Source organism: Mesoplodon densirostris, chromosome 1 (genome assembly GCF_025265405.1).
Source record: "Mesoplodon densirostris isolate mMesDen1 chromosome 1, mMesDen1 primary haplotype, whole genome shotgun sequence".
Taxonomy (NCBI): domain Eukaryota; kingdom Metazoa; phylum Chordata; class Mammalia; order Artiodactyla; family Ziphiidae; genus Mesoplodon; species Mesoplodon densirostris.
In genome coordinates, this window is record NC_082661.1 from 33,673,282 (window position 1) to 33,685,997 (window position 12,716).

The 12,716-nt window shown below is 44.4% G+C and overlaps 1 protein-coding gene across 10 annotated transcripts in view; it reads left to right on the top strand.

Moving 5' to 3' along the window:
• Positions 1-12,716, top strand: part of SORBS1 (sorbin and SH3 domain containing 1) — a 204,108-nt gene that overhangs the window by 132,572 nt on the left and 58,820 nt on the right. For all 10 annotated transcript variants that reach the window (XM_060101735.1, XM_060101746.1, XM_060101755.1 and 7 more), the window contains 3 exons: positions 8,050-8,097; positions 8,224-8,353; positions 10,066-10,180. In XM_060101735.1, coding sequence (XP_059957718.1) covers positions 8,050-8,097; positions 8,224-8,353; positions 10,066-10,180 — 293 coding nt within the window. The remainder of the gene's footprint in view (positions 1-8,049; positions 8,098-8,223; positions 8,354-10,065; positions 10,181-12,716) is intronic.

Genomic DNA, 12,716 nt, shown 5'->3' on the forward strand with positions numbered 1-12,716 from the left:
ATCTGGTGTAGGATAACCTAGTTTTTTGCTCTTGGGGTGCTGATTCTAGCCAAAAAGCATTGCTTCAGAAACAACGAACTGAACTGGATGAGTGAGAAATTTTTTTAGGGTAATTTTGGTCAAATGCAGTTTTGGATTTGTGCTTTATTTGGACTTGGAGAACCCAACCCACTCATAAGATAGGATTCCTTTCTAGGGAAGGTGACCAGCACACAGCATGCCTGAAGGTGTAGGATCCCATAGACATGGGCAGAGGAAGGCCCCCGGGAAGAGTCCTGTGGAGAAAAACAGTGACTCCCATCAGCCTGGAAGAATGCCTTAGGCCTGTCTCAGGCAGTGCCAGCAGCTTCCAGTCAGCCTGGCTGTTGAGCTGAAGACAGGGTTTTGCCTTCTGGCCTCACACCCAGAGCTGCCATGTCATCAGGCGCAGCACCTAGCAACCCTGGCTGACGATACCGTCTGCTTGGTGGTACACGTCAAGTCGGGCTTATTTTACCACGAGGCATAAAGAGTAAGGGATTGGGACAGTGGTTAAGGGTGGCGCAGTGGTTAAGAGTCCTCCTGCCAATGCAGGGGACACGGGTTCAATCCCTGGTCTGGGAAGATCCCACATGCTGCGGAGCAACGAAGCCCGTGCGCCACGACTACTGAGCCAGAGGGCTCTAAAGCCCGCAAGCCACAGCTACTGAAGCCCACGTGCCTAGAGCCCGTGCTCCACAACAAGAGAAGCCACCGCTGGCTGCAACTAGGCAAAGCACGGGCGCAGCAACAAAGACCCAGCGCAGCCAAAAAAGGAAAAAGAAAGTAAGGGATGACATGATAAGTTTTCACTTGTAATTTAGGAAGCAGACCTTACCAGTTTTTATTTTCAAAGACCAAAAAGGAAGAAATCATCTTAAAGGATAAAGAGGAAGAAAATTAGATTGGATATAAAAGATTCATAATAACCAAAATGATTAGACTTCAACACAAGTTTCTAAGAAATCTTCTTCCCTGGAGATTTTTTTTAAAAACAAGGTAGGTTCTGTCTCACCCCCGCTCTTGCCTAGATGACAGATTCAGACATAGATCACAGATGTATTCAATTAGATGAAGGCTTTTTACAAATGAGAGAAATCTTTGAGCTAGCTCACTTTAAAGAATTGTTATTTTCATTTTAATTTTTTTTAAGTAAGGAGAGAGTCTCAGGTTTGTGGTTGAGATGTTTGTGAGTTCTGGCAGGTCCTCCTCAGCCCTGCCCTTGGTACCACTCCAGCCCCAGTGCTACCAGTCGGTGGCCCTGGGCTCTGCACGCCCTGCTTAACATGGGAAGGAGTTATCCCTTTCAAAGAAGGGTGTTAAAGATGGATGAGCACCTAACCAAGGCAGCCTCTATGCATAGTTTTTAACGAGCATTAAAAAATAGATTTACTGAGAAATGTGAGCTGTCATTCTAGAGTCTGTCCCCTGCGGGGAGGAGACTGTTGTTACTGCTGGGTTTTTTTGTTTTGTTTGAACTCAGAATTTGAAACTAGAATTATTTGCAATAAACCTATCAAAACCTAGCCTAAGGGCTGCTGCTTTTTGTCTAAATTCTAGTTGATTATACAGTATAAAAAAGACATTTCTAAGTGTCTCAAAGCTGATTCTCCTAAATAGTGAAGGATTATGTGAAAGTTTGTGTCAAGCTTAGCAACCTTCCCCCACCCCCCGCCCTCACCTACAGTGAAAAAGTAAACTTCTGGCCAGACTTTCAGAAGATAAATAGAATTATCATGTCTTAATCAGTGAGATTTAAAATGTACTTTTAAAGAAGCCTGTAAATTCCAACAAGGTGCAGTCACTTCTAATCATTTTATAATCTTTGAGGCCACTCTATGGGACAGGAGCAACCGCTGTGTCTGATTATTCTTTATCTCATGGGGTCGTTGGGAGGAATTAGGGCTAGGAAATTTGGGAAGAGTACAGTGACTTCAGAAGACTTATTTCTTATAATTTCTCTATGTACCCTGGTTCCTAGAAAGCTTATCAAAAATAAAAAGAATTTACCAGAAATCCTTTGGGGATAACTTTACTTTCTTTTTCTTTTAGACCTTCACTTGACCCACCCTCTCCTGCCCATCATTCCTTCCTTTCTGACCCAAAGCTACTTGTCTGTGAATTACACTCCAGTCTCTCTCTTAAAGGCACATGTCCCTTCCCAGCATCTGAGATGCCACTAGGTCTTTCTGATTGTGGGCGTGGGGAGGGGGGATGTTGATAGAGACTAGAGCCTGCGCCACCCACTGCTGCACCCAGACCGTGGAGGGGCTGCTAGACTGAGTCTTCAGACATCCTGCCCATGGTTTCTTCCTGAAGCAGGAGCCAGAGGGACATGCTGTGGAGAAACAGCCTCAGAAACCCCTCCACTGCCTCCAGCCTTAGGAAATAGCCCTGTGGTGGAATCCTGTTAATAGTGATAATAGCACAGCCACTGCAGTGACTGTGCTTGGCACTGCCATCTCTTGAGCCCTTACTGAAGACAAGGCTCCATGCTGGGTGCATCATAATTGTTATCTCATGTTCATCCTCCCAGCAACCCCATGAGGTAAGTCCTCATTTTTGTCAATAAAGGGTATGAGGCTCAGAAAGGTTAAATAATGTGTGGAAGATCACACAGCAAGTGGCAGAGCCAGGATTCAAACCCAGGTCTCTGGGGTCCCCCAGACATGGGTTTTTTATTTCCTCTGCTGATTCCTTTCCCTCTGCTGCTGCACTCTGTGTTCTTGGTTGGCCCCCTCGTCAGGGGCTCTCTGATGCCTAACTCCAGGCATCCAGCTTGCCCTGCTTCTGAGTCAGTCACGCTTCGCTCGGCTGAGCCAGAGTCTCCCGGTGTGGCATCCAGGAATATGAGGTTAGGAAAGCTCCCCAAGTAATTTGGCACACGATCAGGGCTGAGAACCACTGCAGTGGAGGAATGCCACCCTTTTCATCCTCCAAAAAAGGAAGGAGACACTCACCAGTGCAAATTTGGGGATTTGAATATAGAACGAGAGTGGGGCATACAGATTGAAAAGAACTCGCTTTTCTGCTCTGAACACGGCCAGATGATGCTGGCCCTGGGAGAGATTTTCAAATGATGCCTCCAAATCAGCAAAGCCGAGTAACTGGTGTGTTACTTCGTGGTCCATGCCAGTGAGAACCCATTTGGCCCTGTCAGGATAAAGGGCTATTGTATCAGCCAAGGGTGAAATCTCAGAGAGCAGCTTTTCCCCTTGCTTTTGGAGGCCTCTTCCACTGCTGTCAGGCTGATGGTGGCCACTGCCACCTCCTGGTGAAGTGACTCAAGACACAACCTCAGGACATCCTCAGGTTGTGGTGACTTATCACGTCATAGTGGTCAGTCTCACTGAGCTTCTTCCCCGTTCCTAGATGGGGATGCACTAGGCAAGGATTTAAGAGGCTGATTTTCCCAAGCATATCTATATTTGAGTTAAGATAATCCTCTACTGGCCTTAAAGGATTTCTAAGAATAGCCTTATTTTGCTTGAATTCAAGCAAATGGTTCTGTCGTAAAGATGCCTGGCCAGGATCTGTGCCCGAACTCCAGCGAGTGCTGCCCAAAGGAGGGGCTGAGTGCTTGCAGCCGTCACCTTTGCTCCCCTAACTAGAGCTGCCCAGCAGTCCTCTGCTTAGCAAGCGCAGAAGTCTGACCTGCGAGATAGTTGAGAGAGAGTAGCAGTTAGTCCCTTTCCACCTTCGAGGGAGGGACGCCCCGGGAGATGAGGCCGGTGAGTTGTCTTCCAGCCCTCTGGTCCTCCCAGACCTCTGCTCCTGTCATTCCTGTCCTGCTCCACCTCATTCTCTTTACTCCTCACATTTGATTTTTTTTTCTGAATTTGTCTTCTGTAGCTATTCTAACAGCCTATATTGATCTTTTTTCAATATTTAGAATTTGATTGCTTCTAACCAGAACATAGACGATTTGGGGGCTGTTCCCCCAAACTCCCTGGACTCTTCCTGACCATCTTGCCCCACTCCCCCTTTTTCTTATTCTTCCTCCCCAATCCCACCCAGCCTTTATACCCACCTCTGCGTACATTTTTGTTGGGTGGGTGGGTGTGTGTATGTGTCTGTCTCGACCCCTTTATCCTTTCACCTCCTGAGTGTGTGGGGTAAAGCAGGAAAAGGGATTAATTTGAGCAGTGGAAAAAGATTGTGTTAAAAATGAGCCACTGATATTAGAAAAATAATTTTAAGTTTAAAGGCCTAAAAAATGCATAAAATTGAAATGTAATTGATATAGGCAAGCGATTATGCAAATACTGCTTTTTGTCAGTAATCCCATTTTGGTCAATTACACACGTTTTGTAGAACAAACAGCACTTTCTCCAGTGTCTTTAAGATTATTATACATTCTTTAAAAAAAAAAAACTGAAGAAATCTTTTTTAGTCTATTTAAAGTTGCTGTGGTTGGAAAGGCAATTATGTGCCTCCTGGCAGTTTTAGGAGAGTAGCTGTCCCCAAATGGAGCCTCCCAGAACAGATTGCCAAAGCCCAGAGGGCAGTCACTGGTGCGTAAACATCAAGGCCCGGCAGGGGTCTTCAGGGCTCAGGAGTGAGTTGTTCACCCCCAGTAAATGCTGCTCGGTGTTAGACTTTTCTGGAAGTCACTGGCACAGGAAGTTCTGGGTATTGCTGCCAAGATTTGATGTTTGCTGCTTGGGGCTCTGAAGGACAGTCAGCATGTGGCTCCACCACAAGTAGGAATCACAAGATCCTGGCTCTGCTGAGCCCACTAGGACGTTCTTTGAAAGGACTCTTGGAGAAATAGCGAAAGCAGGATTTCATGCATAGATGATATCTGTGTTCATAGACAACTTGAGAAACATTTCATTTAGTGTGTCTCAACTATGGTTAAACACACACATATTTGGCCAGCTCTGGTGTATAGAAATGCAGAAGGTGAACCTTACACCCGGTTTTCCCATTCAGTGTATTTCCAGCTGCATCTCCACCTGTCCCAGTATAGACTTAGCCTGCCAGGAGAAGGTACAAGAAGCAGCAAGTGAAAGATGTAGCAAGAGTGACTTAGTTTTACCCATCTCCCTGGAGAAGAGCAGGAGGAAAGCTAGAAGTGTGGGGGGGTAACTCAGAAAACTCGCTTAAATGTCACCAGGGCGGGGGGCGTGTTGCAGAAAAGTAGAGCAAAGGCTTCAAGGGCTAGAAGTCAGCCTGGCCAGCACTGCAGTGCGTGACTGAGTTTCAAAAGAACATCCTCCCCTGCCTCTTCCCTAATAAAAATGATAATGGAATAGCCACAGCTCTCCCCAGGATTGGGCAGATGAGGGTAGAACAAAGTCCCAGCCCTATCACAGGGATGGGGGGCAGCATAGGTAGGGAAGTGGGGTCAGAAAGACCTTGAATCCATTCCTGCTTTGTCTTTCTCACTGTATGGCTAAGGGCAAATTTGCTTAACCTCCCTGGGCCCTAATTTCCTTGTCTCTAAGATAGATATTTACGTACCTCCAGGAGTTTTTGCAAGGATTAAGTGAGACAATATTAGTAAATTACCAGTTACTATTAAGCTCTTAATAATGGGAACAGCTATTGTTTTTATTCATAAATGTAGGTAAAATTTTCTTCCATTAGATTTGCAAGACAAACATTAAATATTAAAAGAATAAATTATACATCCCCTGGAACTTGTCCTGATTGCTAGTGTTCAGATGAATCTGTGCAACTTCAGTTTGCCCACTTGAAAGTCAATGAACTGAAATCCACGTGTCAGACTTGGATCCTGTGGACACTGGGAAAAATGAGAAGCTAGTTCACGGAGACGCCCCTGCCCTGTGCTAGCCTGAGATGGGGGAGATTTCTTTTTCCACTTACACCAAGTAAGAAACAGCTTTAAGAAGGTTCGGTCATTCAAACTTCTCTGTTGCCTTCACCCCGCACCCCTCTCTTTCCTACTTCTTCTAACTTTCAAAATACACGGATTAACTGCCCAAGCCATGCTGTTTCTTTTTTCCATCTCAGAAGAGCTGTTTCTCATTTTCCTTTAACAAGTCCTCTAGAAGGCCACATTAGAAAGCTCTAGGGAGCAAAAACTTTTAAAGAGCTGAGAATTTTTTAAAAAATCTTTGAATATTTAAGTGCCATTTTTCCCTCATGAAAACTGTGCTGCTTACCTCAAGAGCGAGGTTATAATTTAACCCTCACCTTACCATCTGCTCCTAGGCTGTAATTTCCCCATGATTCAGAGAGATACAGTGTTTTGAGCTAAAATGCTAGGCTGGATTTTAAACACAACTTACACTGGTTTCTAACTAAGCTAACTACTCATTTGGCTGGCACCATTTTTCCAATCAGATCTCTGCACTCAAAGCTGATTTTTCGTTTTCTTTGATGCTGTGGCATTTTATCAGTACAATAATCAGAAGTTGTGTTAAAAAGCAAAAGCAGTAATACAGAACAAAAGCAGGCAACACAAGTCTTCAGAATAGTCCTCAAAATTGTGTATTTCTGTATCCCATTTTATCTCTTCTGCCCTCTTTTCGAAAGTTAACATAAGTAAGCTTGCATGTTCAGTTTATAGCAGGGAAAGGCTTGGCTATATTGGCAGAAAAACCTTAAGCCCTGTTCAACTTTAAGGATAAGAATTAGTCAATATCAAAGCAAAAAGAGGGAGGGAGGGAGGAGAAAAGATATCTTGGTACCTGAAGCCTTTCCATTATTGGAGCTGGGGAGACCTGGGACAGATAAAATGGGGAGACGAAAGGGGAGATAGACTGGTTTTGAAGAATACTCAAAATAGTAGCAGTGTTAGCTTTATTTACATTTTATAAAATATTCTGGCCTTTTCTGCTCTGAAACTTAAAATGACTTGCGTGGAGATAAGGACTTGACTGACACTTAGCCATCGACACATTGCATCGGATTCTCTGACTTGTCTTTGCAGGCTAGTTCATGTGCTTGGTTAGAGCTGTTACTGATTTTAAGGGAAGGAGTTGGGTCTTCATTCCGTATTCATGAATTCTGAATTCAGGTTAGCGAGCTATTAGAAAACGGGAGAGGCTGTTTCAGCCTAACTCTTGTTGGAGAAGTTCTTTGGGGGGATGTAGTGATGCCTCGTGGGATCGTGGCTGTACTGATTCAATATCCTGGGTTTCCAGGACAGTCCCAGCAGAAAAACCTATTCGCGTGAGTGAACCTGCGGTCTCATTTTTAGTTCAATGCAGCCATCTCCATGAAGGGTTTATGTCTTGTCTTTGTTCTGCCAGTCTTAGCGCCCCAGTCGGTGTTCCACTTATTTAGGGACGTGTGCTGTGCCCTTGGAGAGCCATCTCCCACCACAGAAACCCATGTGTGTTTGATTTGGTCCAGAGTCACAATTTAGGCACTTTCCGTGAGCAGCACCTTTGCAGAGCAAACTGTGTAACCACATCTGCCGAGGGCATGTGGGGTTCCAAGGAAGGAAAGCTACTCGAGGAACCAGTTTGAGGTGGAATCAAAACAAATGATTGTGAGGGGTTTCTCAAAGTGTTTTCTTAGCTGCAGTACCTCTTTGCTCCATGATATTGTATATGGAACCCTAGCATATGAAATGGGTCACAACTGAGCTGGGTAGCTAGAAACCACACCTCCAGGCCTCCCCATCCCACCCAGCAGGCCTGGGGACTCCATGAAACTCAGCAGTATGGACCAGAGACAGCATGAGCACCCAGGCATCTATCTCAGCCCGTTTCCCACTCAGCCAGGCTGGGGACCAGCTTTGCTTGTGGAAATTCTCTTGAGAGGGCCTTTGGCTATTTGTCCCCATGCGTTTCTGGGTGTCAGGAGCAGTCTTTCCCCAGGCGTCATGAATGTACCTTCCTGACTACAGGTCTGTTTGGTTGGGTGGTTTCTCCAAACCCAGCTCTGAACTGTGGTCTGCCGTGGTGTAGCTTCTGGTGCTGGGCTCCTCCTCTGTCCGCTGGGCTCCCAGGTATGGCTGGATGCCGGTGCAGGACAGCGGCAGTGGGGGACGTGTCACTCGGTTCTCTTACCTTAGCCAGATGTCTCCTGATCACGTTTTGTTTTGTTCACTAGATGATGATTCAGATCTGTACTCTCCTCGATATTCCTTTTCTGAAGACAGTAAGTGACTTAGAATTTCTTGGTTGTAGGGGAGGAAGGGCGAGTGGTGAACGAGGGAAGACATCTTCCTGTTTTCAGTTTTCATCTGTTTTAAAAGTCTTTCACACCCACTTTTTCCTTCTCCAGCAAAATCTCCCCTTTCTGTGCCTCGCTCAAAAAGTGAGATGAACTACATTGATGGTGAGAAGGTAGTTAAGAGGTCGGCCACGCTTCCCCTCCCGACCCGCTCTTCCTCGCTAAAATCAAGCCCAGAAAGGTAAGTGCTCTCATCAGCTCTGTGATTTTAGGTTCTCATACACAATCTCTTTCTCTGGGTCAGGCAGCATTGGAGCCAGGAGTCAAGTAGACCTGAGTTTGAATCCCTGCTCTGTCACTTATTAACAGTGACTTGTTTTTTCTGAGTCTCAATGTTCTCATCTGTAAAATGGGGATATATTTTGCATTCATAGGGATGTTGCAAGGATAAAACAAGATGCTGCGTGTAACATTTCTAGTAGTGCCTGGCTCACAGTATGCACTTAATAATGTTGACGATAATTATCATCACTTTTTACTTCTTCACAAGAGAAATCTTAGCCATAAGATTTGTCATGTGTTTTTATACTCTGTGCATACCGATGGGGCCCATAGCAGAGAATATAATTTTAAAATGAAGCCACGCTTTTTAGTATCTATTTATTTATTCAACACATTATCAAAGCATAAGGCTCACATGGTTGTAATGATATCATTCATCTGTTAATGCCCGCACCAGATGACCCGATTGTCTTTTATTGAGTCTTCTGCCCTCTGGAGCAACCTCCTGTGCCATCCGGACTGGTGTCCCATGCGTCTCCCAGCTCCATCTTCCACCACTTCTCAATCCACAAAAAGGCCCTGGCCAAACTGAATTACTTATTTTTCCTTTAAATACACACTGTTTCACACCTCCAAACCTTTTCCATCTTCATAGACAAATGAACGGCTGTTTTTGAAATCCCACATATACGTAAGTGACATCTGCCTGAGGAATTTGATAATTAATCTGAAAGGAAGGCTGGGTATACCCGTAAGTCCTTACAAGTGCGTTCATCGAGCCCCTACTGGGTACATTCTGTGTGCAGGTTGAACCAGATGTTATGGAGGAATATAAACATACATAAATCATCGTCCCTGCCTTCAAGAAGTTTATAGCCTTGCAGGAAAAACTGAATATAATATCACAGTGCAAAGTGCAATTATGTGCATGGATAAAAATTTTGCAAATAATTTCCAAGGCTTCATGTATCCTCTGAAATTCCTCACTGGATCGGGTTAAGTACTTGTGCCAAAGGCTGCAGTTTTGTTGATTACCGGATGGGGTGTGGAATAGGGAAGAAGAACATGGTTATAATAACAAATAACATTTATTGAGTGGTTCCTGGGGGCCTGGTGCTCTGCTAAGTGATTTACATGCTGAGACATACTGTCTCATTTAATCCTTAAAGCAACCCCATTTTTCAGATGAGGCAACTAAGGTAGATAGTGGCAAAGTGCTTGGCCCAGATCAGCTAGCTAGCAAGTGCTGTAGCAGAGTTGGAGCCACAGCCGCCTGGCTCCGGGACCTGCATTCTCTCTCACTGCACTAGCCTGAGTGGGAAGTACAGGCATGTCTGGGGAATGATAAGCTCCTGAGAGCAGAGCAAGGTGAAGGATTTTTCCAGAGCAAGCTCTGCTGCTGCTGCTGCTGCTGCTTCCTTTCTTCTCTTTCTCTTCTCTCTGCTTCCCGGTGTCTGGTTGTGAGCACAGGACACCTCAAGCCTTTTGTGAAGCGAACACAGGGATCTGTTTGTTTGAAGAAGGAAACCAGCACAACTAAATGCTTTGGGCGGAGTCCGATTTTGTGCCTCGGATATAAAAATTCCTTGATTAGACTAGAGTCAGCCAAAGTCAGACCTGTCGGATGCCAATTTTCATGAAAATAGCTCTAATAGGATTTCCTTTCTACAGAAACGACTGGGAGCCCCCAGATAAGAAAGCGGATACAAGAAAATACCGTGCAGAACCCAAAAGCATTTACGAGTATCAGCCGGGCAAGTCCTCCGTTCTGACCAACGAAAAGATGGTAATGTGCATATTAAAGTTCTTTTGTCTCACCCTGCCCGTGTTCTTTAATCCAGATGCACTGTGTGTGCACTTGGATTACATTCTTTCTCCCTTGAAATAGACTTGCTTTGTTTAGAAAACAATGAAAATATGAAGCATTTTTACCCTTTTCATTTTTGCAGGTATTCACAAAATAAGTCCCGAGAGTATGCTTTGAAAGAATCCTCTTATTGTGGCTTTGTTGCTCTTTTTGCTCATGGTTTTCACTAATTTTAAATTTTGTAAGGTAAAGGTGGATTTTGCTGCTATCTTTTTTTAAACATCTAACCATTCGTTTATCAGGCTTATTACTAACTGGACTAAAGTTGGGGGTTTTTAGGTGACTTATTTGAACATGTGCAAAGTTTGTAGAAGTTACTAGTACATCATTAAAAGCCAAATAATTAATATGATGATGTGACTTGGGGGAAAAAAGCCCCAGGCTGTTAGAGTATGTCTTTTAGGCCTTCCTATTCTGACAAGTGCAATAGAGAGGATGAATTTCATAACTCAGTCTGGTTTATGGTTCCCTATACAAGTTCACATCTCCAAGCAATTATCAGTGGGGAAAATGGCCTGTATGGGCATAGCAGACCACCCTGCAAAAGCAGGGGAGAATTTTTACAAACTGATTAGTTTCATATCTGCCGATCACGTTTCCTTTTATTCACCCTTCATTAGAAAAAGCTGGTTTCAGAATTCTGAACATGGTTAAAGGGATCCTCCAAAGCTCTATAAACCCTGCAGCTGTGCCAGCAGGATGGAATTATCATGCTGGGGATTGATTCTTATTAAAATGCTGTTACCACACTGAGTCCAGAATAAGTAGGCCTCTGAAATGTGGGCTCAAATTATTCTCCCTCCACCTCTTTTGCTCTACATGTTTTTAAGGAATAATTGATTTGACTTTTAATAAAATAAAAAGGTGACATCTTTAAAAGCACAAAGGGATAAGTAATTTTAATTAGGAAGAAAGGTTCAACAGGTCACAGAAATGCTTCAGAGTTGTCATTCTTCAGCGTTTACTGTGCACCACAGTTATTTTAAGCAAAAAGTTCTGAGAGGAGCGGAGAATTTTGCCTCTGGCTCCACCCTGCATTGGAGTTTCTCTCTCTCTTAGAAAGTAACAAGTACGGAAGGTAATCCTCCCTACAGGTCTTCCTAGAGAGAATGTCATGTCCTTTGAGTATAGTCCCGACACTTGAATAACAAGTGGTGGACACACCATCACATGTCAGTGCACTTCAATGATTTTAGAGACTCTGTAGGCCTTTGGGTGCTTTTGTGTTGGCAGTTTATTATTTATTATTGTTCATAGACGGTCATTGATTTATTGAAGGCTTGCCCCTTAATTTCTCCTTTGTTTCCTCCTCCTTTCCTTGGTTCCTAATAATTTGACCACGATTCAAAACTAGGAAAAAAACAGGAACATAGTTTTATTTGTCTCACTGATACCACAATGGTCACAAAGCCTTCCATGTCATAGTCCTTGGGATCATTTATATTGTTTTTACAGACCCCGAAAAGTAGCACACACTGCCCACGGGGCCCTCTTTGGGGAGTTGTGGTGACCATACACATGGATTGCCAAGCACCGTCTGGGTGTTCCCACACAGGAAGCCCCCTGGTTGTACCAGGACCTGGGCCAACCCAGTTAGGACATAACACCAAAGGCTGGCCAGGGAGGAACATCACTCTCCAGCTGTTTTAGTTTCGTGCCTTTCCCTCTGTTTAGCGCTGTTCTTCCCAAAGAGTCATTTTTCATTTTAGAGAGGATCTTCATCTTTTCACAGTCTACGCTTCACAGGGGTTGAATTCGTCCTTTATTTTTGAATTTCTTTTCCTGCTATTTTTGCCACATGAGCAGAAACGTTGGAGTGTGAGTTTCAGCACGTGAGTCCTGCCTTTTGGTTTCCAGTGCCGGGTTTACCAGAATTTGAGGAACCCCCTTCCTTCCACAGCCACCACCCCACCACCGCACACACACACACACACACACACACACACACACACACACACACACATACATTTTTGTTGTTGTTAACTGTGAATAAGTATACTAACTAGAGACAGACAGATGTAAGAATCTAAATGTGCTCTCAGAAATGCACATCTCCTTTTAAGGGGGAAAATCCACTTTTCTCCCCAATTCTTTTCCAGATGGAGGTGCCCGTGTCTGCTTAAGCCTGGCAATTTAAATTGTGGCCTCACAGGCACATCTCTCTGTCTGTTGTTCACACAAAGATTTGAAGAGTAGGCTGTAAAGGTTGCCTTAGAGCACATCTTGTCCCTGGAGCAAACCCACAGCATCCCAGACAGACAAACACTGTGCTACCTTCAGAATCCCCCCAGGAGATTCACAGTCTTGGTGACCCATTCAGCTGTTTGGCAAACTCATATGAAGTTCTTCATAACTGTTTGGCCTCCCTCTTATCATAGTATGAGTCCATTTTCTCCTCTTCTGGTCTTGGAATTGGAGACCTGTTGGTCAGTCCTTGCTTTGTCAGAAATGGCTT